This window comes from Balearica regulorum, chromosome 10 (genome assembly GCF_011004875.1).
Source record: "Balearica regulorum gibbericeps isolate bBalReg1 chromosome 10, bBalReg1.pri, whole genome shotgun sequence".
Classification (NCBI taxonomy): Eukaryota; Metazoa; Chordata; class Aves; order Gruiformes; family Gruidae; genus Balearica; species Balearica regulorum.
The window spans coordinates 3,036,230-3,058,623 of NC_046193.1; the positions used below are offsets into that span (position 1 = coordinate 3,036,230).

General features: G+C 36.0%; 1 protein-coding gene across 7 annotated transcripts in view; it reads right to left on the minus strand.

Moving 5' to 3' along the window:
• ATG7 (autophagy related 7) overlaps nucleotides 1-22,394 on the minus strand; it is a 114,736-nt gene that overhangs the window by 75,316 nt on the left and 17,026 nt on the right. For 5 of the 7 annotated variants that reach the window (XM_075762763.1, XM_075762760.1, XM_075762762.1 and 2 more), the window contains 5 exons: nucleotides 17,769-17,963; nucleotides 13,153-13,356; nucleotides 12,786-12,901; nucleotides 11,969-12,044; nucleotides 8,801-8,881 (listed from right to left, as the gene is read on the minus strand). In XM_075762763.1, coding sequence (XP_075618878.1) covers nucleotides 8,801-8,881; nucleotides 11,969-12,044; nucleotides 12,786-12,901; nucleotides 13,153-13,356; nucleotides 17,769-17,963 — 672 coding nt within the window. Of the gene's footprint in view, nucleotides 1-4,234; nucleotides 4,362-8,800; nucleotides 8,882-11,220; nucleotides 11,364-11,968; nucleotides 12,045-12,785; nucleotides 12,902-13,152; nucleotides 13,357-17,768; nucleotides 17,964-22,394 lie in introns of those variants that run through there. The other 2 variants (XM_075762764.1, XM_075762765.1) reach the window with 2 other exon arrangements.

The following is a 22,394-nucleotide window of genomic DNA, read 5'->3' on the forward strand; positions in this document are numbered from 1 at the left end:
CAGCAGTTCAACAATAAGGCATGATCTGTCAGACACTAAGCACCCAAAACTACCACTACCTTAAGAAGATATTGCAGCTGCTCAGCAGTTCCTAAATCCAGATCTCTAGCTTAAAAAAATCCATATTTTGTAGACTATTTCAGATCAGAGGATTTTATTATCTGGATGTGCTACAATACCTATGCAAAACAGCACTGGAAGAACAACAGTATTTTCACCAAAACCACACATATTTACCGGATTTCAGTTTCAGCTATTTTACCATCTTTTTAAATTAAATTTCCTTGTCTTTGAAATTGGAAAAAAGTGAACAGAAGCACTTCTGCAAAGACACAGATATAGGCAACCCTGTAAAAGTGTGGAAGAAATTGAATAAAGGGTAAACAACTTATACTTTTCAAAAATGCCTACATGGGCACTTGCAAACAAAAGAACAGTTGCACAATCACGTGAGGCTGATGATTTGTCAAGTTTAACAAACAAAAATAGCTATAGATGTAGACAGACTCCTGTCAAGGACTACAATGAGAAAAGCATACAAGAAAAAACTACAATAGTTAAAAACAGAAAGGTATTAAAAAAAAATCTGGGAAAAGATGTAGTACCTATACCTTTAATCTTATGAGATAAAATATAACTCAAAAACAAGTAAACTATATATAATTTAAATATTACAATCTAACATTTTAGCATAATTTAAATATGAAATTATAACAAAGCAAGTTCTAGTTGCATAAAGATTAGGGAAAATAATAATCAGACTCGTATCATCACCCAATTCTAAGAGACAATTGTTAGAAGACCTGATCATCGAAGAGAGAAACCTGGACGTATTTCCATTCTTTAACCGCTGCACATTGGCATTACTTTTTAATATGTAGAGGTAGAATTATGGCCAAAAGCAAAAGCACACAGTGCTGTACTGTATAAAGCTGAAGTACTTGTCTACCAAATTTATCAATGCAAAAAGAGTGCGTTGGACCACAACCTTGTATGCCTGAACATTTTCATTTATGAGATTTAGACTTGAACCCTTATGTAACTCTGCCAATTTTTCAAATTAGTTCAGTTTTTCTTATATACACTCTAACAATTGACAGCACTCTTTGCACACAACTGATATGAACAAGTATTTTGTCTCACTACACTAAATATGTCAACATATAAAATGACTTTTTAAATAGTCATTAATATTGAAGAATCACATATGTTCCAGCCAGGAACATGGCGGGGGGGGGGGGTGGGGGGGGGTGGTGGTGGTTGTTTTTTGTTGTTGTTGTTTTTTGTTTGTTTGGGTTTTTTCCTTAAAGTGATTTCTCAGCTTACAAATAAAAAAATCTAGGCATAAACGGCAGACCGTTTTAAACAAACGGTGTCTGTATTTGATGAATATGCACTGAATCCTTGGAATAACTGAACAATAAATAAGGGAATAGAAGGCAGTAGGTTGCAAGCATGCAAAACCTTATGGAAGTAAAAAGAACAAATTACTCGTATCCAGCAAAATGAACAGCTGAGTTCCAAATGGAAATCTACAGAAGTAGGTTTGAACTGTTTCTACATGCAGCAACGGTAGGATGAACATCACCATCATACCATCACTACAGGTTATATGTCCCTAGTTTTTATCCAGTTCAGTATTCTCCAACTTTGTTTTTGCAATTCTTATATGAGAGTCTGTCAGCAAGTATATATTTTAAGTCACAGTATTTAGTTCAGTTTTGGTTTTACTGACACCAGAAGGAATTCTCTAACAGCTTCACAGAGAGATGACAAGACAGCATTAAGTTGCTATTAGAATAAATAATTAAAAGCAGTATTCTAGACCCAGTGAGATATTGAACATGTCAATACCAGAAAATTGTGGTGATGCTATCTCTATCCTACTGATTGATAGTCCTTTACTTTGTGCTAATTGTAGTTAAAAAGGTAATTAAATTGGAGGAAGAAATATTGAAAAAAAACAAAAAAACTTCTAAGACTAAGAGAATTTAATTTAAATGCAACAGAAATACAACCTGTCAGAAATATGAATCAATTGCTTTTAACAGTTGCAGGTTTCTTCTTCCCCTTAACAGTATTTTAAGCTTAAAAATGGGAAAATTCATTTTATTCATGGTGTAGAAACTATATTAAATGAGCATTTTCACTTAAAGACTTCAATTAGATTTTTTTCTTTTAGTTCAGGTAATACAGATTTCTATTTAAGACGGACTTCACAAACCATTCCCTCTCCCACTTACAACTGCTTAGAATAATGTCTTACATCCATTTAAGATTGCTGAACAATTCCTGGAATTAATTTTTACTTCTTTTAATGCTATTTAACTTGGGAGACAAGTAAACTAGTCAATAGCATGGACCAGACAGTCACAGCAGTTATTTCTTGGACCAAATTCTGGGATTCTCTGCAACATAGCTTTGATGCTACTATCTAACATGGTACACTGTCACATCAGCGTAAATTGACATGCTATTTCACTTAAATATCAGGAAACACTTAACAAATTCAGCAAGTAAAAGAAATACGGAATAACAAAATCATTTGTTTTCTTCTCTGAAGGACAAAAGTGTGTTACTTATTACTAGACAGGGATTCTTAATCTAGCAACTTTACTATTCCAAAGCCAAAAGTAGTAACAGAATTGCTGATTTTCTGGAGCAAAAGGAAGAGGAAATAAAACAAGTTTCAGACAGTTGTATGTTCTCTGTTCTTTTTTCCTCCCAAAAAGAAGACAATAGTAAAGAATGCCTATGCCTCCTAAAACCAGTTTGAAGTAAACCTTAGCTACCTACTCCCTTGTGCCGTGAAGACAAGATCCCAAACCATAAGGATTTGGGGAGGAATGTTGTTTCACTTTGTTAAACACATTTTCTATGCCAAGTTGTATTTAAACTCCCTAAGATATCTCCTGTTTGCATCTACTATACAGGAAGAAGTCGTTTTACATGATGAAGACAAATGGATTGGCTAGAACGAAGACAATTATCTTCAAATAGGGGGCTGGGTAACAAAAACTGGTTTTGCTCAGCAAAACATGAGACACATAAACCTCCAGTTTTCATCATTCAAATACAGATGCAAATGCCCACACTCAAAAAACATTTTGACACTGCACATACAGCTCCTAGCTTCTGAGAGGCTTATTATTTCCTTATCCTGAAGCCAGAAGTTTTGAAAATGCACCCTCCTCTCAGAGCTCTGAATGCAATATTTGGGTTGGTGGTTTAGTCTCACAAGACACAAACCGAACTTTAACTTTTTATAAGCCATGTCAGTTCTTAGTACAGATAAATACATTAACAACATAAGCTAAAAAGGAATAGTGTCTTACACTCTAGTTACTTCTCCTTAAGAGAAATAGCAAGTAATAACAGCAAGAAATTAGCCCCCACTGTAACTCCAATTAATTTACATCAGAGAATAAGAGAGCAGTCAAAAACAAAAAAGTCTCCTGAATTCTTTTATACTTGCTACATTTATCTTAGTTGACAAAAACATAACAAAACAGTAAATTGATGAAAAAGAAATTTCACAAATATGTTAAAAGCTGAAACGAAGACACAATGGAATGGTTAAGAGCAATTGTTCATTAAAGATTTCTAGCATCATCATGTCTGGGAGAGGGGAGAAGAGGACAAGTAAACACAGACAGCAGCAGCAGTATCGGTTAGAGGTTTGAACTATCCTTCTAGTCATCTGACAGTTTTTAAACAACCTTACTTTTCTTCAGTACCATAAGATAAAGCATTGTTTTGGTTTTTTGGTTTTTTTTTTTTAAATCCTCTCTTCTGTTGACTTTGGAAGGCTGTTTGGTGTCAACATCCTATGTTATCTATTAAACGTCAATAAACCTGCATCCCACAACTCTGAATAACTGGTGCAAAACATTCATCTTTTCTAACTCTTACAACCTAGCCATAACAGCGCTAATGCATGGGAATGTCAACTTGCTTTCTGCATTTTGGTAAATGGTACAATTTAAGATCAAATATAAACATGTTCTATCTCTCCCCATGTTCTTTCTGTTTACTACCTTTATTGCAGAGCTGTTATGTGCAAGGCAGTTAATTTGGCACTACTGCCTTCACATAGGATTAGCCATGATGTTTCCAGTCATCATGATGGACTAAGCCAGGAATAACAAGACACAACTTCTCCACCAAACTACACAAGCTTCATTATCATCATGTATTTTTTGTCAGATATAGGACAGAGATAATAAGCTCTCACCTCATTAGATTTCAGTGGTGTGGGTTAAGTTCCATTTTCCAATTATCATCCATCCTGTCTGTACAGACACCTCCCACCTTCTCCAATGCACAAAACTGAATACACCACTGATTCCACACCCTTTTCTCTGTTCACAAAATAGGGTAATGTTTAAAGTTAATGTTACTTTTAAGAATTCTGGGGTTCTTGATCACATTTGCTTTCCTCTAAGGGAACAAATTTCCATCATAATGGTCACATTAACATGGTCATCATTTCTTAGTGATGTGGCGTTCTTAGTATGCATCACAGCTTCATTCTGTTAGTATCCTTTTACTTGGGATAATCTACCTTACATTTTGTTGACTGTATAATAAAAATTCAGTATTTTTGAAATAGTAAAACCAGGCATCATTTTCAAGAATGCGCATCTTTCGGGCAACCAGCAGTAAAAACATCCTGTGACTAATTTTGAAAATACGTTATTATTTCAATTCTCTTACGGAATTTAAAATTTATATCAAAAGAGGTAAAGAGTGCCTGAGATTTCAAAAGTTATAGGCAAATTAATCCTGCCTCCTGCTCCCCCCCCAATTTAAAGTGACATTTTTTTCAAAGAGGAAAACCAAAAGCAATAAATTTCTGTAAGTCGCTTATTATAAAGCAAGTTTCTATGCTACCTTAAGAGTAAGAAAAGTATTACATTTAACTTTGTATGTTGAAAATATGCCTAGGTATATTAATGATGCATTCTTTCAGCCTGAATAAAATCTATCCAATCGTAATACACTGCACACAGAAGTGTCAAATGTCAACATATGTAAATTCAGGAAATAAGGAAAGTTATAAACGGACTCAATTACATGGACTTAATGTTACAGCACAGGTACAGAAATAACTCTTTTAAACATTCTTTTAAATTTTTGCAGTGTTCATTCCTGAAGGACAAACATTTCTCCCCATTTCCTCCATCATTTCTGTAAGCTACGCAAGACTTAGCTTTTTTTAGTACAAGAAAGGCCAAGGCTTTTTTCCCTCCATGACTTATACATCTCTATTTAACATCAACGCAATACTTGAATTGAGAAATGTATACTAGAAAGAGTAAAAACACCCCTTTTGCTGACAGATTGTACAATATGCTGCTACTGGGAGAAAGCAAATATGAAAGTCTTTTCTCAATGCAGCTAGGGCAAATATGATGGGTATTGCTAGAATCAAAATTAAAACTACCTCAACTGAAAAAAATACTCAGTAAGTTACTGAATAGTGCAGGTTACTGTCATAACTGATCAGAACCATTTAAAGTAAAATTGCATGCAAAGTAGTTAGCAGATGAGAATAATAAAAGCATTGTTATGTCTACATGATGATAGATTTCAAACTGAAACACTCATAAATAACTTAGGCAACACAGACACTTAGTAAATGTCACAGCAAAAGTGTTTAATGTATTCCTGCAATGTTAAAAAGGGAAAACATCTGGAAGGGTAGGGAAATATCTTGACTGAAAACAGAAATTGTAACATAGTGTCTAGAATATCATCCCTGATCCTAGTGTCTACTTCTTCATGAAATGCAATGAAATTGAAAAATATTTAAAGGTAAGTCACTAAAATTACTCAATGGATAAAAAATGACGACTTGAGCAGCTCAATTTTTCAGCATACTGAATAGAAAGTCGAGAAAGAACTTGAAAATTAGTAGAGATACTTATGCTGCTTTTTTTTTTTAATTTGATAGCAGAGATAATTACACATCAGAACAATTTTAGTAGGCAAAGGAGAGAAATATCTTTAAGAAAAATGAGCTAGTTTTCTAGCACATGGACGATAAATCCAAACTCTGGAGGAAATAAGATCAATGAGCTATATGTAAAAACAGAGGGGGCAGCCGTATATTCAAGTTGGTTAGTAGCAACAATCTTTTCTGACATTAAACTCTGAATCTAAGAGGTTTCCTGGCTCATTCCATTATATACAAGAAGGAGGGAGGAGCAATAACAGGAAAATTTTCATTACCCTCATTAAAATATAAAGACTGGCAGTTTTGCATGAAGAAAGATATACATTTTAACATTCATCATTCAAGGCTTTAGCCAGTTGCCTGCAAGGATCGGGCAGTACAGGATCTGAGAAAATATTCTGAGAAAATATCCTTATTTTTCTCCCAACAGGGTAAACAGACAGCTTAATTACCACAGTAAATAAGCTTAACATTCTCATTCTGTAAGTAAAGCCGTTATTACAAATAAAGAGTTTTGGACTCTTCCTTCTCAGTAAGAGAGCAAGTTTGACATGGAAGAGGAAGTACATCAGAAGAGCTTACACTGCTCCTCGGACCTACTACTCAGCTGGCAGCGCCGTGCCGCTAGCTCTGAAAGAGGATACTTTCCATTCTAGCACATGCTTGTGCAGAAACAGAGTAAGACAGGGGGGAAATCATACAAGGAAAATTTGGCCCAGAATAAAAATAGATTGGTTTCCTGCTGCGACCATCCCAGAATTCCTGAAGAATTGCCTGTGGGAAGCTTCTCTGGCATGCAGCCTGTTTAGGACAATTCTGGGTAAGGAATAGCTGGCTGCTTGGATGTCTGGTCTCCTCGGCTTCAAAAACAGAGAAATGAAGTCATGACTGCAAGTCAAAATGAAATGGAATCTAATCTCTAACCATGCAGATCATTAGCAGCTTCTCCCAAGTCATTCAGCTGTACAGGATGGCTTAAGAATGTACTGGAATTTTTTTTTTTAAAATTCTGAATTCATTAGTTTTATGTTTTAAGAGTTAGAGTGTGACAAGAGCTCAAGAAAAAGAATGCTGACATAAGAAAGAAGAAAATGAATAAGGTACTAGTAAATTCAATTATATCAGAAAAGCCACTTCTCTCCCATGCTAAAAGTTTCAATCTACAGTAAACTGACATAGATCAGGATGAAATTATGCTAAATTGCTGCATTAAAAAAACCAAACCAACATACAGACTACAATTAAATTCTAATTGGATTTGTCATTTCAAAGTATTAGCATCAGATTTCCAGATAATACAGGGTGACATACTCTTATGCTAATAAATAGAAAGTTAGCAAAGTAAACAAATGCTGTGTTTCTACTGTAAGGAAATATGTGCGCCAGTGAAGCAACCTTTTTCAGCACAGAAGTAATTTAATACCCAAACCACATGAAAAGTGATCTCTCTGGGAATAGCACAGCTGCTAAAATCCAAGTCAGTTTTTATTAAATCATCAAGTCTGTTTATGTAAAACAGGGCTCTCTTAAAATGACCTCCAAGAGGAAATGATTTGCTAACAAAAAATTGATACCTGCATTTAATTTATCTACATCAATGTATGTTTTTATATATTGATATGTCCTGGATCAGAGATAAAAAGAAAAAAAAAAAGAAAAAATGAGAAAAAAGCTTATTCTAACAGTTTAATTTCTCAGGCTCCAGCATCATAAAGTTTAAGCTACTGCTGAGCTTTCAGCTATTCAAGAGGGTAGATACATGTTTCTAAAAATAACAGCAATTTTAAGTTTAGTGCTTCAACTTTTGAGGAGAAAATGGACATAATAGTCCTTCAAAACTTGTCAAATGTACCCAGATAGCCTAGAAAAATAAAAGGAATACTGTAGACGAAGAAATGGTACAAGTCCTCACAAAAATGATAGTGCCTCAAGAGTTTTTGACAGCTGTTTGAAAGAAGAAGGACAAGCGCAGTGAAAAGAATGGAAAGGACTTCTTGCAGTAATTCTCAAGGTACGTAAAAGTGCACTAAATTAATGGCACTCCCAAACAGTCCAAATCTTGAGTCAAAAATGTCTGAATCTTCATATCAAGATACCCCAGTCAAAACTACTTGAACTTGCACTACATGGCCATAGAAAACTTGCCAGAAAAAACTTTTCAAGGCCACAGTACAGGAAAAGAATCCAAGACTGAAGAGGAGGCCTCACACAGACACGGTAGTGGGCTGCCCTCGTGTTCTGGCAAGACACAGCTCACATCCAAGCAACAGCTGTACATCTATTAAGTGACTCAGGACTGTCAACACTAGCTTCAAAATCAAACAGTCTTTTCAATAAAGAAATGTTATGGAAATCATTCTTTTTCGTAAGCATTCTTTATATGTTTGGTTTGTATCATAAAACAAAATTTAGACAACTTTGCATATTTGTAACCATACTAAGTTCAAGAAAGCTAAAGAGATATATTTATTCATCAGACATCAGAAATTATTTCTTAACTAAAATTTTACTCCTTCCTACAAAACTAAAAGATATTGACAGTGTTTATGTGATAAACTTTTCAGAAATGTGTTGGCCCTAATCTCTGCTTCGTTTCTTTAGCTAACTAGAATGTTTATGTGGAGATAGCATGCTAATAGGTGACGCCAAAGAAATTTGGAAAACAGCTAAAGAAGAAGGGCATGAGGGAAAAAGAACTTTAGCTGAAGTGAGAACACAGACTCCAAGCCCTGGGAAGTAAGAGAAAATGTCAAATAGAAAACAGTCCTCGGCACCCCAAGACTGACCTAGAGCAAGACTATTCCATACATATAAATAAAGTACAGAGAAACTCAGCCTTACTTTGGTTGAACAGGCTGTGCACTTGTCAAACGCCAGGCTGACTGGAAGAACATTATCAAATCTTGATAAAAATCCACGGATCTGGAAGATGAAGAAAAAGTTACAATACTATTTTACAATTACAAAAAACATTTCCAAAATTCCACATGAACTAGACACATACATTCAATAAAAAGATAAAGAACAGCTATAACCAGGGTAATACTGTTCTAACACAATGACCCCCCCAACAACACCTGTAATAAACATATATTGCTGTTTTTCTGTATACAAATGATGGCACAACTATCTAAAGGCAACACTATTTAAACATAAATAGAGGCACAGCACCACCTGGAGTTTGACTTTTCTGATTGCAAAGTTCAATCAAAAATAAAAAGTCCATTCCCCACCCCCCCATCTCTATAACATACAATCTGAAAACTTAACTGTCATGCAATCCTAAACTATGTTGTTAATGTGATACTACTGATACCTAATTTTAAAATTCCAGACCATTGTTTCTGGTAACAAAGGTAGCACTGAAAGCACTTTGGAGCAGGGTTTCATCATTCATACTACGGAGTATTGATCATCTTTTTTATTCTGTGCTTTTACAGGTCTACTACAATGAAGAAACGTCACTAAAAACAGAACTTAAGTAGCTCTGCAATACAAATAATAATGCCTTAATTAATATTGAAGTCTATTACAGAAAATATTTCCAATATGCACTCCACACACTTAATGCAGTTGAAATGGCATAAACCTCGGAAGCCACTAGCAATTTAAACAGCATTAAATCTAAGGTATTTTTGCAGAAAGGCCAAGCCATACATAATGTTAGAATACTAAAATACAGTAATTTTTGATCAAAACCCACACCCAGGAAAAGAAAGGAAAACAACAGAATCAAGTCCTTCTGATACCACGTTGCTATGTATTTTGGTTATCCTAGGAACGCCACAACACTTCCTGGAAATAAATTCAGTTCATATATGACAGACTAAGACTATAAACGTGCAACACTTACTATCTACAAAGGAATACCTTCTTCATAAAGAGGACTGCTGCATTCCAATTTAACAAAGAACAACACAAAAAAACCCACACCAAAGCAACCGTTAATTCTAGACCCCTGGAGAAAATATTGCACTCACTGAGCTGATTAGATGGGTGACTACTAAGAGAAACCAGCAGTTTGTAAAAGGATTGTATCTTAAAATATTTGAGAAAAAATGTCTGTTTTCGTTTTATACTTACTAACGTTATATTTGTCCTAGAATGTCTAAAATAGAAGATATTAATGATAGTCACTAAATGTAAATGTGAAAACAGATACAGGGTTGACAGAAGTCATAATTCAATGAAATGTCTTTCAATTAAAATCCGTATTTGGTATGGGTCATATTTCAAAGCATAGCCCAAAACAATAATGCAAGTAAAATCATATAGGGATATAAAACAAATTGGACAGGACTGACTGGACATTTAACATTCTCATCATCAGGAAACATGCTGAAACAGTGAACTTTCTAAAGTTTACTGGGAAATATTCTAAAATATATATATATTACTACATAACATAATATTTCTAGCTTTTTGTTGGGGAAAAAAAAAATCACTTCATGACTATCCCTTTTTAGATGTTAAGAGAAAGTTCAAGTTACAAATCTGTTTTCCAGAGGTCTGGAGCATAGTCACCATTTTAAAACAAAGTCACTGTATATGTATAAGGCTTACAAAGATTCAACTGTCAAAACTACTGCAGTTATTTTTAAAAACAAACTGACCTAGCATAAGTAAAATCTCTTTCATATTATCGCCCCACATGATCACAGGAAACATTCAGATAAATCAGAAGGGAGTACCTGGATCATCAAATGATTAAGATTTAGGTTTGACTTTTTCTTCCTATTGGGGTTTTAGAGGTGAAAAAAATCTCCCTCAGATATACTGCAGCAGTTGGCCTAGGTTGGGCCTGGCTGCCAACACCATTAGCATTGTAATTACAGATAGCCCTACAGGATAAGGGAGTAACATAGTTATACTGAAGTACCCTGGCTGTAACCAACCTGTCAGTCATTGTGAGAGTTACAAACTTAGCAATTAGTGCCAAAGTTGGAAACTGTTGAGAACCTTCTAGAGAGGAGCAGACAATGAGTGACAGCGAGGACAAAAGCCATGTACTGAGGGTATCTGAACAAGGCAATCAAGAATTGGGTATTCCCTGCCAATCCTGCAGCTGATAGCGACCACACTAACAAGCAGAAATGCTTCAGAGGAGAGAGACCCCTGAGAGAGAAGTGCAGAGACTCCAGAATTACTGCAGAGAGAGAAGCCAAGGGGACTCCATCACATAGAGACCCATGTGTAAACACTAGTTACTACATAAAATTATAAACAAAATTCAGTTTATATAGACCAGACCCTGTCCTTACCTGGATGTTGCAAAGAAAATACACTAGTAGGGAAGTGGAGGTATTGAAAAAAATGTGTAGATGTGGTTTTGTAGTGGACTTGACAGTGCTAGGTTTACGGTTGGACTTGATGATCTTAAAGGTCTTTTCCAACCTAAATGATCCTATGATTATGGGGATAAGATCAGCAGGTTGTTTTTTTGAAGGACTGTATCGATAGAGCAAATAAAGACAAGTCTATCCAGCAACCTGAAAAATTGTATCCTTAACACATTTGTAACTAGAGTTAGGGTTCAGTAGAAGAATAGAGACTGCTGTATTGCACTAGAAATACATGAATATTTTGGAGAACTGTAATAATTGTGAGTTGGCTGGATGTGAATTTTTTTTTTCAAACTCAGAAGGCATTTAAAAAGTGAACAAAACTAACTTTGAAGTGCTCATATTGTCAGCTCTGATAAGGAACAGAAAAGTCAGAGGTTGCCTTATTCACATACTGTCCACTCCAAATAAATTCCTGCTAAGGAGGTAGCAGGAATTGTGTGTCCACAAATAGGACAGACACAATGCCAGGAACACGACAACCTTGGCTTGTGTGATAAATTATTGGTTTTTTTAATACTTCTTTTTAAACAAACATAGACAGTCAGTCCTTCAGGGAACGGAATCAGTATAGAGTATGTTTTTGTTAGGGAGGTAAGGCCTGCGATGCTTGCCTTAAATCAGTTCCCAGCTTTTAAAGAAAAGCATTTACTCACAAATTATTTACCTGATGAGGAACAAGTCCAAGAGAAGTAGGTGGTTCATTCATTCTGTCATCACTACTGCTGGCCACAGCATAACCACTGCCAAAAATCCAAGAAGGAAAATTAGAACAAGACAACATAGTAAACAGTCAAAATTTCCAGTAATCTTCAAGACATTTTGTTACAGCTTACAGTTTAGAATCTGGAAAGGAACCTATCTGGAAAATCTGTTTCATAGTAACTAAGATTCTGCATGGGAATACAAAAACCCCTTTTTCAGAATCAGGCTGAGAGACTTGTAACATACTCATGTCCAACACCTAACTCACTTTTTTCTTTCATAGATTTTAAAGACAGAAAACAAGCCTAAATTTCACGCTACAGAACTTTAGAGTAACTTCTATATTGAATCCACTTAATTTTAATTAAGATTTTGCAATATTTGGCTTATCTTGAAGCCCTTCATGTGACAAAAGTACAATAGCTCATCATTACACTCTCCTGAACAAAGGAATGCCAAGATCCACGAACAGGAATATTTTCTTCTTTTGAAATATTCTGAGTACTTTTCTACTTTTAAACTCAGAAAGAGAGAAAACTCCCAATTTCCAAGATAAAAAGTTAAGATTTGATGAATCAGTCCTCTCAAACACTTTTAAATTACATTAATATAGTAGCTATGACCTATACATTACATTAATTTACAGGCAACATTACACCTTACAAAATTGTCCTATTTAATGTGTACTTTCTCCTCCTTCTCCCATAAGATTATTAAGTAAATCTTAATTCTCAGAGAACACTTTTTGAACACCAATCCTTGTGTCAAAAATTACTCACCCTTCTGGATGCTGTAAAACAGAAACCATTAGTTCCACTGCAAGAGCTCCAGCTATCATGGCTAATCCAGGTCGACTGACTGTGCACTGCTGATCCAATGTTCGATCCCTGGTGGACTACAAAGATAGACAATTCTAAAGGAAAGAAAAAAGTAACTCGAAAGTAACTAGCTGCCCTACCACACCAAACATCTTTAGTTATGTGCAATTAATTTATGCGATCTTCTGAATAAAAGATGAGCTATTTCTTATTCCTGTGTACATCAACATAAAACACATCCCTTTATGAAACACCATTTAAAGGAAATAAAAATTCAAGCCACAGCAACAGAGATATATAATCACTATTTGCATAAGGTTCTACTCACATCCCCTGGTGCCACAACATCATTGCAGAAGTAGCAACCCAGTTTATAGCCAGGGATATTTGAAAAGAGTGATGATCCCAAAAGATCAGAAGAACCAGAGGCATTGTTGAAACATGAATCACCAGACTCTTGCTGTTTTGGTTTCTTTAGTCCATGTCTCATAACAACAAATGTGTCAAATCCCAATGCAGCATTGATGACCAACTGTGAACAATAAAGAGAGAACAACAGGTTTAAGTGAGCCAAAAGGGGAGGGGGAAAAAAAGGCCTCAAGGTTTTATTCACTGTAGATTTAAAAAAAAAAAAAAACCACCCACATGCTGTAGATGGACAACCTATTAACTGCCTATCTATCACCCTGGCCATAAACAACAGGTTTTCTGATAGGTGCAAAATTCCAGTTGTCAAGCACTTAGAAAAAAACAAAACCAAACCAAAAGTCTGTTTCAGAAATCCACAAACCATCACCTTTTTCTCTGTCTTTCAGGCAAATTTGATACAAATTAACAACCCTCTCTAATTGTTACAGAAACCTATGCACACTTGCTGAGAACAAAAAAAGGAACAGGAACTTCATAAATGTGTTGTGCTAGTTTACATCTGAAGCTAGGTTCACACCGACTAACATTCAATCTCTCACTAAAGTTAGTGAAGCTGCTATGCACTGATATGAATTAATATCCATATAGCCAAATTTGACCCAATATTCATACAATGATCATAATCTTTATTGGAAAAAACTTACTTGGGTTCCACCTCAGAATTTATTTTCAGGTTTGCTGCATATTCTGTATATTCATATCCTCTAAGTGCTAAAATATTCCAAGTGCCATTTAAGTACAACAGTGGCTATCAATAACAAGTTTTCACATCATTTGAAATTCTATACATAGTCTTTTCAGTTCACTGTGGTCTGAAATGTAACTCATTAAACACTTCTATATGGCAAAGCCCTGAAATGCAAGTCTATTATCCAAAAAAAATTTCTGCTTAGCGAGGAAAGCAATTAATGATTACTTACGGTCTTCATATGCATCTGTTTAGTCACATGGGGAGCACAAGCAGCTGCGGTACACAATTACACTGTCATCATTTTCCCCTTTCTCTTCAGTTTGTGACAACTGCTTAGAGTAATCTGAAGCTATATACATTATGACCCAAATATCATAAAATCAATAAGCTAGCAGATTTTACTAAACTTACAGGTAATGATTTAGATATAGCAAAAGGCAAAACCAATTATATAATGACTGTAGCCAGTAAAATATAAAGGAAGATCCTATACCGCTTCGTATGCGGACACTTCAGATAGAAATTCTAGTACAGCAGTTTGTTATTTTTCATTGTAATGACCAGGAATTATTTAAAAGGACTTTGAGGGAAGCTGTCAAGAATTAGCCATCTTAACTAGTAACTTGTGAGTTTCATCATCAGTCTTTGTATTTCAAATAACTTCTGGATATTCACTTAGACCTTTGCTGTAGTTTATTCTTTGCTCAGTCCTAAAGTAGAACTATGCTGTTGAACCTGTGGTAGCACAGCCAGGTCTACAGCAAAACATTAAGACTGTGCATCTGCTCACTACATCTACCTATAAAATGTGAAGATGGTACTCCATTTTCAAAATATGAATAACATGGACCAGCTGAAATGATCAGAAATTAATAATATTGCTAAACAGTTCCCACTGAAATAAACTGTTTCTCTCTCTTCAGTTTACTGTCCAGCAACTATTTGAATCTGATTGATCCTTAATCAAAAAAAGAGAAAAAATCATCTGTTTTTGATAAAGAGGCTATGGAAAAGTGTATCTTTTGGCATGTGTTTCAAGAAAACCTAACAAAATTTTAAAAGTTCCAGTGCTCAGCAGGAAAGGGATTTAACGTCTGACACAGGTATTTAACATTTGAGTTATGTGTTTGCCTGAGATACTTGTTTTGGGAGGAAGGACTGCAAGAAGATCAAAGATCATCAAAGCAACTGAATGATTACGTGGGGAAACCAACTCTACCACTCATAGAGAACTTTACACAGATTATCACTCACTATGTTCTTCATTTTCCATGTGCCTGTTCTGAGACCCTGGGATCCAAGCTGCAGCAGTAGTTCAGATTTGCAGCTGTCATACAAATTCACATTCAAAGCGTAGCTCTCATTAAAGGTTTATCAACGCAAAGAACATTGAAAAGCAGATACTGAGCATTTCAGTTTGGACACCTTGAGATTTCAGTGCTGGGCTTATTCAGTGACAGAGAATTCTATCTCCTCACATCAAAGTGATCTTATGAAAATCAAGTAACCATGATGGAGTCAGACACACTATGCTATTGAGTATCAGAGAACGGTCACAAGTAAGTTACAAAATATGTCCTCGAAGTACAAATTTGTAAGGCAAATATAGTGAGGGACTGCTAGCTAAGCAAATGTGGGGGGAAAAGTTTTGGCGATCATTAAAACAACCCTTTCCTGACTGAACCAGGCCAGGAAGGCGCATCTAAAACTACACATATTGCTTACAACCCCCAACCATCATACATACAAAATAGTAGGCTGGCACTCTCCAGTTACAATACCCAGCTTTGCAAACTTACTCTTTTTATGTCATTTCTATGCTGTTTTTAAACAGACAAAAGATTGCTGAAGGACCACAGGTGCAAATTGCAGAAAAGACAGTAGGATTAAGTAGGAACTGATTAAGCTATCAAGTTACATACACTCAGTTACACCTGAGGTTTCACTTCAGTGAAGTCCACACTAAAGGGACACACTGATCTTTTTACTGGCAGTGTAGTGTCACTGGCAAAGGGAAGTTCATTTGAACACACAAGCCTATTGCTGAGGATCAGAAATCTATTTAAAATAAAGAATGAAAGAAATTATTTTAAGACCTTGGCTTAAAAAAAAAAATTGAGAGAACTGTTTGATCTGGAAAAAACCTGCTTACAAAGTAGTTACACTGGAAATGCAGTTAAGTTCAGATAAGCGTAAACTTCAGCAGAAAAGGGAACGTACTTAGATTTTATAAGATAAAACTAGTTTGCAAACACCACAAATCTGCCTTCTCTCTCCTTTCTACTGTCCAGTTTTTTGGAAATAAATATAAGCACAAACAGAAGAAACCACAAACAACTAAAGAGTTTCAGGAAACTAGAGCTGTCGTATCTGAAAGAATCACAGAAGTCAGGAAATACAAATATCAAAGATCAGATAGCAACATTGACTCAGCTGTGTCACATGTATGTTTTCTTTTACTCTGGTCTTAAGTTCACAACTTAACAAATTGCTATGGACATCATTATATTTATGCCACAAAATACACAGGATGTGCACTGTGGTTAAGCTGACATGTTAAAAGCTTAATACTTGCGTTTTCTGATTTTGTGCTATTTTAAGTGAGCAAACAAGAAACTGCACAATTCTCAAATGAATTAAGAAATATCAAGATTATTTGAGACTGTTCACTAAAGCCTACATCACGATAGCAAGGGAAGTAAGCGTTCAGGATAATTTAGTCGCATTCTTCAGCAAAAATGTATTTTCAACACTGCACTGATTTGGAAAAAGATGGTGTTTCCAGAATCCTGTGTGATTAGAATATTCCTTCACTAGAAAAGTTTGGATGCTACACTGTCTTCAAGAACAAAAGTCACACAAGAGTAAAGGCTCTATCATTCACATCTAATCCTCAATAAGATTTGTAGAACAGGGAAAAATGGCTCAAAATCTTCTCAACATGTGCTTTTGTGACTCTCCTGGGAAAATGCTGTTTTAACATTTTGACTACGTAAGAATAATGCATACAATCTCACTGATCTCGTACACAGTATAATCTATAAAGCTTCAGATACTATTTTTTTAATGTAAGAATTCAGATTCTTAATTTCATGTACCGGAACCCTCTCCCTTTATTTTTCTTTGCCTGTAACATGAGAATATCACTGTTAATCTACAGAAATAGCTGAAGCATTCAACAATACCTGAGTAAGAGCCATGAGCAGTTTAGATGCATTGGCTCAGCACAACAGTATGTTTCCAATAAGGCAATGAGAAAAACCCAGTTAACTTCTGGCCAAAAAATTACTGGCATACTTAAGTTCAGAATTCACTTTCTAACTTTTTGCTTTTTGGGATATATTTTGAAAAGGCGGTTTCAGACAAGTTTCTACAATTGACATCCCCTATTGACGGTCAGTCATTACTGCAATGTCTTTAGTCCTCCTTACTATGATTCTGTTACTATGAACTTCTCTTAGTATTACTATGAAGCATGTACCCTTGAAGATGCTCAAAAGATACTGACTAGACAAGACCCTGAGCAACATGCTGTAAATTGGCCCTATTTTGAACAGGCAGTTGGACCAGATCACCTCCATAGGTGTCTCTCAACCTGTATCATTCTGTGATACAAGTTTTTATTTCCTTTTTTCAACATTCTCTTTTTGTCTTGGACAGAATCTTTGAGGCTACAGAAAACAAGAAAAAAAAATTCTGCACAATCACAAAATATTGGTCAAATATTTCAATTTCTCACAACGTTCTTTTAGGTATACACAGCCGGTTGAAATGCAGGAGCTGAAATACAGTGACAAGGATATTAGCAAGGTATGGTACAATACCTTCCTCTTGCTGGCTGCAATGACTGCAGGAAGCCATCGACTCTCTCTAGTGTCCATTAGGAGGAAAACAACATCATGAGCATCAATAAGCTCTTCGAGTTTAGCCACATCCTTCCGAGCCTGTGCCATTGTTACTTCAGAAAAATTCACTGGGTGGCCTGGCATAGGGATGCTCATGTTATAGCCTTCTGAACTCTAGACAGAGACAGACAGAAAACAACACATTAAGCAGATAACCTTGTGACTAAATAGAATTATTATGAAGTTCAATACAAAATCGTAGAGTACGAATTCAATTACTGCCTGGCAGAAGGGCAACTTTATTCTTTACTTCTCTCTGTATATCAGTGCTGTGCACTACAGCACAGTGCTAAAGCTTGAGGGGATGGCAGTCTCAGCTGCTGTATTTATGCAGAACAGAGCAGCTCAATGCAAACACACTAGTTTGGGTCAGGAGAGCAGACCAAACCTGTACAGGTGGCTCGGTGCCTGAACTGACAAGCCCAGTCTCTCAGGTCTTATTAGGTCTGGCAAACCACTACAAGAAGATAGCTGCACTGCTCCTAATCGCAGAGGTAACAAACATCACTATAAAACCAAGCAGACAGATCTTACATATGATTATGATCATGCTGTTAAACTCAGATACAGTCACTTCACACACAACATTAAGGGGACATAGTTTATATTTCTGATATTGAATATTGACTCGATTACAGTAAGACAGATGCGAAGTACCACACATTCTCCTCTTTGTTTTCAATTCTTTACAAGAAGAACAATAGTCTCTAATGATTTTCATGTAATTCGACCAGCCATATGTGAACTTGATATAGAAGAAAATCACTTCTGAGACTTGTTACTCCAGTGCTTGGATGTCTGGAGGCCTGCACTATGCAGATGCTGAAAGAGCCTGTTGTTTTTATTGCGGAAACATATGCCTCTTCTAACTCCATATTTGGGCGAGGCACATTGAGCAGAAAATGGCTGAAGAGCCAAATAAGCATATACAATGCATATACAATGCAAACAATTAACTCGCTCATTTGGAAATATGTTAACACAATCTGCCAGCCATCTGCTGTAAGAGAATAATGGATCCTTCATATATGTTACAGAAGCACAGGCCTTGCCAAAGTCTCCTTGCTTGTCACTGTGCTATAAGCAACTCACAATTCGAAAGCCAAAATTTAAAAGCTTGATGAACCTAACAAAATTACACGGTAAGAGAGGAAAGAAATGTGCTTTTGTATAGACCAATTACATGTACAACTCATAAATCCACGTGAGCTAAATAACCAGATGGGTGAAGTATACATTCTATAAATCATAAATATCCCTCAAGATAAAAAGAAATAAACACATATAGCAGCTTGGGGAAATTAAGTTGGGTAATATCTGCATTAACCATACCAAAGGAGGTACTTTATTTTATTCCCCCCCTTCTTCCTTCCCATCCCTCTGCCACCCCCAAGGGGAAAAACAGAGTCCACAGTGATCTAGTGTGCAGTTAACAGGGCAGCTCCACTGCGTCCCAGTGAGGACAGTCTGGGTTCTGCATCACCAGCACAGACATTGCACAATTACTGGAGGAGGTTTTACCTTCACTGTTATTATCTCCTCCAAAAAGCTGAGGCAGGAACACAAAACTTAATCCATACTGTATATGACTAATGTATTTAGGGATAACTTGTCAAGCCCCCACTTGCATACAAGTGCTGATTTATTAGATAAGTCAAACTGACACTGTTGGTGACGTGAAGGTCAGTTTTTGTTCAAAAAAAATAAAATGAACAAGTAAACAAATAAGTTGAACACCAGCTGCACAGAAATATGGTAACAAGGTTTGTAAAATACTAAAACCTTACCAGAATTCAGAAAAAAAACTATCCAGTGACTGTAGCTGTAGGAATATATAAAAGTCTAACAGTGTCATTAGCTTCAATTTTAATTGAATAATTGGTCCTTGAAAAAAAGACACCAGTCACTAGCAAAACTGGCTGAGGGACACTTTTGCAGCCAAGTGCTGGCAAAAAGAACTAAAAGGGAACTTTGCGATGGCACATGCATAGTATTTTAAGGAGGAGTAAATGTTCATATACCCCCAAAGACTTATCTCATTCATTCCACAGAATTCAAAAATCTCAGGGAATCTCTACGTGACAAAAAGAATTTTGCTTGACTGCTCACAAAAAGGCTTACATTTTAAGACCAGAACCTTCATACTAACAAAAGATCTAAAATGCCTCCAAATTATCCAAAACTAAATAATACTTAGTTACCATCTCAAAGTATTAGAATCATGTACTTACTAAAAATTAGGGACTTTATGTTGACATGTGCAAAATCGTAAGAGATAATGCACTTTTCAACAGTTCCACTGACGGCTGACCAAAGCTGTGCTTGAGGCTCCAGTGCTTTTGGGGAGTTTTTTGGTTGTTTTTTTTAGTTTTGTCTGTGAGGGTTTTTTAAGCAAACAGACATCAAACTCTTGCAGTTTGTGGTGCTACCATAACCTTCTCTCTCATTTTTATTCCTATTTCTATTAACTTTCTGCATTTTTTGTTAAACCATGGCTCAGATCACTTAGAAGATATCTGTGCTCAATATATTAAACCTGAGCAGAAGCATGCCATGGGTAGGTACGCAAAAAAATAAACAATGTGATGCTACCATCATTAAATTGTTCTATTGGAAATACCTACATAAAGTGGCCCCCCATGCCGTATAGTACAAAGGATGATAAAATGCTGAATACACTGGAGTTCTATGTCTGAATACTTCAGGAAACGATTGTATAAAAGTCAATAAAGTTAAATTCCACAGCAGCTATATGAATGACTCTGTGCATTACCTACTTGTAATGAAAGGCTGTGAATCCATAAATTCTGCTATTTCCGAGTCCTCCCTTCTTTTTTATTACAAAACTCTAAGCTACAGTTAATGATAATCTTAGAAGTGGAATGAAACAAATCAAAGCTCCTTGCCAAAGCATTCCTTCTTGTTTCATTTGCAATGATGAGGTGGTTACTCTTCCAACTAGAAAGGATGTAAAATTCAAAAAATAAAAGAGAATTCACATAGAGCAGTCAAGCATTTCGAAGTCAATCAGGAGAAACTGCATTTTCTGTGCAAAATATTACTCACACTGAAAACAAAGAAAGTAAATTAGACTGCAAGTGAATCGCACAGAAACGTAAAACCAAATTTTCAGAAATGCCTTCAGAACCAGCATTACTGCTTGGATTCCCACGGGCTTGAAAGGACTGTCTGCATTTCCAAACACCGAGAGACAACTTGGGCTACTCCTTCAGTATGAGAGAAACGAGCAGGGTCAAAATCCAGGACAACTAATCTTTTTATTCAAAGACACTTAGACTGATAACTACGGGTTTTGGTAACAAGCAACAGTGCAGTCTGCAGTAACACATGCAGCTCTATTTTAAGAAGTCTAACGAAATCAGCTGGGTTATAAAAATCTCTAGCTACAGTAGCTTCACTGTCCGAATTGTCCCAAAGCACTGAGACTTTACCCAGGCTAATTAAAGACTTACTGCATGTGCTTGGCCTGCTGCTTAAAGCTCACCACTCTCATATGCTGTCAGCATGATATTAACTGTTTGAACCACAATTTTTACTGTAAGCCCTGTTAATTCTTGTTAACACTAACGTGTTGTTTCTCTGTATATTTACCAATGGTCAAACATGATACCTCTTCTCCGCAAATTCCACTGCAGAAATGAGTCTGACTGAAAAATATATTAGAAGCATTCTATCATAAGGGTACACAGGATCTGTGCAACTGCTTTCTCCTCACTTGTGCCACAAAGCTATGGAATCAGCTTTGAGTCCCACTGAAGGCTGATCAGTATGTGACTCACCCATGGCACAAGGAAACAACAGAAAATGTGTAACATTGATGGGCATAACATGCTAAGAAAACAGTGGTAGATGCAGAACATTGAGGTGTGTAGTAGAGGAAAAATTCCTTACATACAGTACGAGTTGTACATTGTATTGCTATTACTGAACAGGAAAATTGTTTTTTTCTTATGTATACCACATGTCTTAATACTTATTAACACAGGCTCATTAAAGCATTGTTACTGGTTCCCTCCTATGACTGGAAGTTCCTCTCCAGGTTAAATGGGTAAGATACTGTTTGCTAGCTGAGCTCTGATAACTATAGTTACCAATTCTAAGACAGTCTCATTTCCAAAGCTACAAACAGTTGAGTCACTTCTATCACATGCCAAACGAGTATAAAAAAAAATTTTGTTCATGATAAAGTAAGCTGAGCGTGTGTCTATTCTGAAATTATAGGCCATATCAATTCTTCTCCCAAATGAAGGATGAAACTGAGAGAACTGCAAATATATATACATATTTTTTTAAATCTACTTTTTTTCAGCATTGAAAATCAGGTGTATTTGTGCCCTTGATAACATTCATATGATACCCATCCCTGGAGTCAAAGAGGATAAAGACTGCCACTGGTGGGCCTTTCACCATAAAGCTTCTAAAACAGCGTAAAAATTAATTCCTCTCTTTGTTCCCTTTCAACTACTTCATTCTGACAGGAAGCTGTTACCATCAGATTCCCCAAAAGAGGAGGACTTTGGTCAA